This window comes from Crocuta crocuta, unplaced genomic scaffold (genome assembly GCF_008692635.1).
Source record: "Crocuta crocuta isolate KB4526 unplaced genomic scaffold, BGI_CrCroc_1.0 scaffold154, whole genome shotgun sequence".
Lineage (NCBI taxonomy): Eukaryota > Metazoa > Chordata > Mammalia > Carnivora > Hyaenidae > Crocuta > Crocuta crocuta.
The window spans coordinates 5,849,530-5,855,529 of NW_027530545.1; the positions used below are offsets into that span (position 1 = coordinate 5,849,530).

The following is a 6,000-nucleotide window of genomic DNA, read 5'->3' on the forward strand; positions in this document are numbered from 1 at the left end:
TATAAAATTATTTACAATATAAAATTGTGTATCACTTTAGTAAAAATAGATTGACTTTTTAAACCTCACAATTTTTTATTATTTTTTACCCTAATGAATACTGTTTGATTTACATTAATGAATTAGTGTGTTTACTGTTTGGAAGTTACAGATTAACATAGCTTAAGGAAGAAAATTTTTTAGAATTTATGGGTGTTACTAAATATTTACAAATGTTAACTTCCAAAAAGTTACTTTTCTGAAATAATACTTTAAAAAAAATAAGAACCACTATTGTGGTCACATTTTAAATTCTGGTTGTATCTTTCAGTTACAGGTAATAAAACCATTTTCAAAGTCGAGTAACATGCAGTGTAGACTAGAAATGAAAGACTTAATTTTATGTGGTCACATGCAATACCTAAACTACCCTTTGTATTTCTTGATTTTTAATATTTGGAGTGTTAAAATAAGTATGTATTCGTGTTTGCATGAAAACTTACATCACTTTCTTGCTAATGAATGTGATTTTTATTTCCTCCAGTTTTTTGGACCATATACAAACAACACTCTCTTTGAAACAGATGAACGCTATCGACATTTAGGATTCTCTGTGGATGATCTTGGCTGCTGTAAAGTGATTCGTCATAGTCTCTGGGGTACCCATGTGTTTGTGGGAAGTATCTTCACTAACGCAACACCAGACAGCCATATTATGAAGAAATTAGGTGGAAACTAACAGCAATGTCAACTTACTGGGTGTACTATTTGTACATAACATTGGGTTTGATCTATAAACACTCAAAGGCTTGAATTTTTAAAATTTACTTATTTCTAGGTATTTATTTCAGCATTTATGAATTTACAGCATTGGCAAGTGGTCTGTGATTTTTAAATCTCAAATGTTCATATCATTGAATACATGTTGATCACATCCATGTTCTATGGAATGTGGTAATTAACATGTTATCAGGACATGATCTCATATTGTTATTTCTTCCCTTTATTGGAAAAAAAACTTTTTCTCTAAAAATAAATCACACATTTGGTTATGATAATCTGGTTTTTTCATTGCAATATTTTTAAGATCTATTTCTTTTAAAAGATGTGTTTTTTAAATAAATGCAGTTGAGTATTCTAGATTCAGTATAGCTTTAAATTTTATTACCTGTACTGGTTGGGGTACCAGTGTATTACTATGAAGTACTGTCTGTACAGGAAAAGAATAAGGATAATACTATATCTTTATATATAAAAGTAGTATATGAATCTCAAATACTAAAGAAAAAGAATCCCTGACTCGACTCCTGGATTGAGGCAGACAAACGTATTTTGACAAAATTGTACCTCAGCAGCTAAATCAAATATATTTCTCCATTTTAGCAAGAGATAGAAACTACGGTACTTTACAGAAATGCCTCATTTGTGAGTTTGTTTTTACAGCATTTTAAACATAGCATCATCTTAGATTTGTGGGGCTTTTTGCCTATAGGAATAGAGACAATCTCAGAAGAACCAAGTAACTTTTACCAAATAAATTAATGATTTTTTCCTGTATTTTTCAATTTAAAAAGGAACACATGGATATGATAAACTTTAGTTCACACCTTGATTTAGAACTCTGCTTAGTTAGCATGTAACTAAGTGTTGCTTAATGATTCAAATAGTAATGGCTACAAAGTTTTCATTCATTGTGAAAAATACTGAGGTATATATACCAAAAAAAAAAAAAATGCACCTATCATAAGTGCTCAATAAATTTTCATCTATGTAAGCAGCACCCTGATCAAGGCAACCTTACTGGCTCTTCTTCCCCTCACCTGCTCCTTCCAAGGGTAACCACTATCTGGATTGCCTGCTGCATAAACTGGTTTTGTCTGTTTTGTTGCTTTATTCGTATGAAACCATATATAGTATGTTCACTTTCACGTCTAGCTTCTTTCACTCAGCAATAGGAGATTTAATCCTTATCGTGTATAATTATAAATCTGTTCGCATAGCTTTTGGCTTCTCAGTGGTTCTGAATTGGAGCAGTTTTGCCTTATAGGAAACTTAGCAAAATGGAAGGGGTACTACTTTAGGTATCTAGTAGGTAGAGGCCAGGGATGTTAAACATCCTTCAGTGCAAAGGACCGCTCCCACACAAAAAAAATTATTGGGTCCATGGCCTTGTAGCACTCTGTTTCTAATGTGCGTATTGCTTATTCAGGCATTTCCCACCTTGTACCATTGTTTGAGCCATGTTCCCTTGAAATAACACAGGCTTTCACAATGAAGTGCCATCTGCTGCTTAAAAAGGATACTCGGGCTGTGGTACTGTATTGTATATGGACTAGGATACACAGTGCCAGGGAGCCTTTTATCATCTTGCTTTGTAACAGAATTTCCAGAAACAACATCAGGAGCAGTGACAGCTAGTTAAAATATTTTTCCTGAAATGTTATGGTAAGATTCAGTTTGGGGAACTATAATCCATCAGACTTACCGGTAAATATGTACTGCAATAAGGAAACATAGGTATCAGTTTGATCATTTCAACTTATTCAGGACCCCATAAAGAAATCCATAAAATTATTTTATAAGATAGCAAATTTATGTTTAAGATGGATAAAGTTGAGCCATTGAAATTTAGACGTGTCGCTGAAAAATAGGAATTTTTCTATAGAAGTTAACTGTAGCAAGGGGTCATTCCAATCATCGGACCTACATCCTTCATTTTATAATAGACAAAATGGGAACCTGTTGTAGCATGCATCAGGTTACACAACTAGTTATTAAAACCCAGCACTGGAATTTGGAGTGATTCCAGTGTTTTACATATATATATATGTATGTGTATATATATGTTTCTGTTTTGGCTCTTCTTGGTCATTGTCAAGAAGTTTATTAAGTGATTAAAAATATCAAAGAGTTGCAGAATTTAAACTGAAAGACTTTCAGGTTAACACTGTTGCCACATTTCATAGATAAAGAAACTTCGAATTTCATTCTATTGAACTCTGCATGCTCTGAATTTCTTTGAAAATGTACTGAAACCTATCTGAAAATTTCAATTACAGGTACTATACTTCAAACAGTTCTCTGGCTTCAAATGTAAAACTTTCCATTTCTTTTTTGGACTTCTGTCCCTTATAACATCAATATAATCCTTACATTTAAACAGAATTCTGCTTTTAGTTCCAAATCTATTTCCTCTTCTTACTACTGGTTCTCATGTTGCTCCAAAACAGGTTTTATCTGCTTCTACACTATAGACATTTTGAACCCGGTAATTGCTGTGGGAGCTGTCCTGTGCATTGTAAGATGTTTAGCACCATCCTTGACCTCTACTCTCTAGATGCCAGTAGCAACTCCTGGTTATGACAGAAATATCTGAAGGCATTGCCAGATTGAGGGGAAGGATGGGGGAAGGAACAAAATGTTTATCTGAAAAAAAATTTAACAAGATGCCCCAAATTTATCCCAACAAGCCTGTCCGCAGTTGAGAACCACTGAATGCACATTCTGCTTCTGTGCTACTCAACTCTATTTGTACATTTGAATTACCTGGGAAGACATGTAAGCATACTGATGATATGGCCCCCACACCCAAAGACTGATATTACTAGTGCTAAGGCTTGGGAATCCATATTAATATGGATTTACAGATTTTACAGGGTGCTTCAGATGTGCATTCAGGGTTAAAATCTAATTAGTTTTTGAAACAGTAGTAAAGAGGCATCCAAGGAAATAGAGCAGGCCTGGTAGTAGACTTGATGTATTTAGGAAATAGAGGAAGCAAAAATGAAGACACTAATGTTCTGCATAGAGTGACCTAATCACTGAGTAGAAATGACCGTAGAGTAGGAAGTTCCTAGGTTCACTGTGTCCCATGTTACAACTAGAGATCATTCACATCTGAGTAAATAAACCAGAGAGCAAACTGGAAGACTGGAAGAACAAAGTCCACAACTAAATGTAGGGAAGCAGCCACATCTGAGAGGTTAGGAAAGGAAGATGGTGGTCAGGAGCTGCCTTAGGAGAGGGAGCTGCAGGCACAGACCAGGGAAAACACCTAGGAACCCACATGGGGAAGAAGATCCCCATAATGACTGGTTTTGAAAACCAAAGGCACTGAATTCCATGAGTTTGTGTAATAAGCAAGACCTGGAGCCTAGAACTTAAAAAGTCAGCTGACTCAGCACTGGACCAAGGAAGGCAACTAATAGCTGGGTCTCTGCCCTTAAAAAAACAGCAGCTCCTGGAGAAGCACCACAGAATTGACACTTTACACAATGTGTGGAGCAGACAGGAAGGAGGGAGCATGTTCCTTCTCTAGGAACAAAGTAGCTAGCAGGTTCAGTTTTTTCCTCCCCCCATCCCCCAAGCATAAATACAAAGCCACCTGCAGGAGGTGGGCCTGCACAGATTCTTGCTACCTAACCAGTTAGGAGTGGGACCTACCCACTCCAAGACTGCTGGCCTCAGTGCAAGTTTTGCTGACACCACACACATAATGCTTTGTGCCCCCGGCCACCACACAACATGCCCCAGATGACCACCACCCTTTGGGGGATCTAACTGAGGACTAGCAGCTCGGCACAAATTTAGACAACACTGCTGCCTGGGTCTCACACCACACAGAGCAAGCAGAGCCCACAACAGGCAGAGTCAGTGCAGACGTCTGGATTAAAAAGCAACCCAGACACAATAAATAGCAGGATGCAAGCAACACACCTGAGTTCCAGGTTTTGGTGAATGGGGACACTAATGCAGAGGACTGTAGGACCTCTACTTCATAAAGTCACCGCTTTGAAAAGCATAAGATAGAACTAACTTCTATAACAAAGAAAAAGTTGAGAAAATGAGATAAGAATATATCCCCAACAAAAGGACAAAATCACAGTAGGAGATCTAAGTGAAACAAGCAATGTTTGATTCAGAATTTAAAGTAATGGTCATAAAGATACTCGCTGGACTTTTGAAAAGGGTGAAGGAAATCTTTAAGACCCTTGACAAAGAGGTAAAACTAACATCAGAGATAACAAATTCAATACATAAAAATACAATAGACGGAATAAACAGGCTACAGGAAGCTGAGAAATGTATAAGTGACTGAAGATCCAGCAATGCAAAGCAATCAAGCTGAACAGGTGAAAGACAAATACTGCATATTGAGAACAGACTTAGAGAACTCAGTGACACGATCAAGCCTAATAACATTCACATTATAGGAATCCCAGAAGAGAAAGAGGAGGCAGAAAATTTGAAGAAATAAAAGCTAGAAACTTCCCCAGTCTGGAGAGGGACAGAGCTTTAGATTCAGGAGGCATAGAGAGCCCCCAACAAAATCAACCCAAGGAAGTCCATGTCAAGACACATAGATAGTAAATTGGGCAGGGGGAGGAGGGAGTAATAAAGAATTTGAAAGGTTGCAGGAGAAAAGACAGTTACATGCAAAGGAAATCCCATAAGGCTATTGGCCAATTTTCAGGAGAAATGTAGGCGAGAGGGAGTGGCAAGATATATGCAAAGTGCAAAAAGGGAAAAACCTGCAGCCAAGAATATTCTAACCAGCAAGGTCATCATTCAGAATAGAAGGGGAGACAGTTTCCCAAGCAAAAGTTAAATGAATTCATGACCACTAAACAAGCCTTTAAGAAAGGGAAGTAGGAAATCTATGAGTGGAAAACAAAACCCTTAAGAGTAAAAAAAAAAAAAACCTAGGAAGTACAAATGCAAAAATATATCTAAAATCAGTCAAGCGAAGCACAAAATAAAAAGATGTAGGGGCACGTGGGTGGCTTGTTTGGTTAAGCATCCAACTTGCGCTTAGGTAATGATCTCATGGTTTGTGAGTTTCAGCCCTGCATTGGGCTCTTTGCTGTCAGCACAGACCCCACTTCAAATCCTCTATACCCCCTCTTTCTGCCCCTCTCCTGCTTGCACTCTTATGTGCACACAGTCTCTCGAAAATAAACATTTAAAATAATTGTTTTAAATGTAAAATATGATACCAAATATCTGAAATATGGAGGAGAG

At 37.1% G+C, this 6,000-nt stretch overlaps 1 protein-coding gene across 2 annotated transcripts in view; it reads left to right on the forward strand.

Annotated features, from left to right (window-relative positions):
• MMADHC (metabolism of cobalamin associated D) overlaps nt 1-1,037 on the forward strand; it is a 42,543-nt gene extending 41,506 nt beyond the window's left edge. For both annotated transcript variants that reach the window (XM_077767781.1, XM_077767782.1), the window contains one exon: nt 524-1,037. In XM_077767781.1, coding sequence (XP_077623907.1) covers nt 524-718 — 195 coding nt within the window. In that variant the 3' untranslated portion in view covers nt 719-1,037. The remainder of the gene's footprint in view (nt 1-523) is intronic.
• The last annotated feature ends 4,963 nt before the right edge of the window (nt 1,038-6,000 follow it).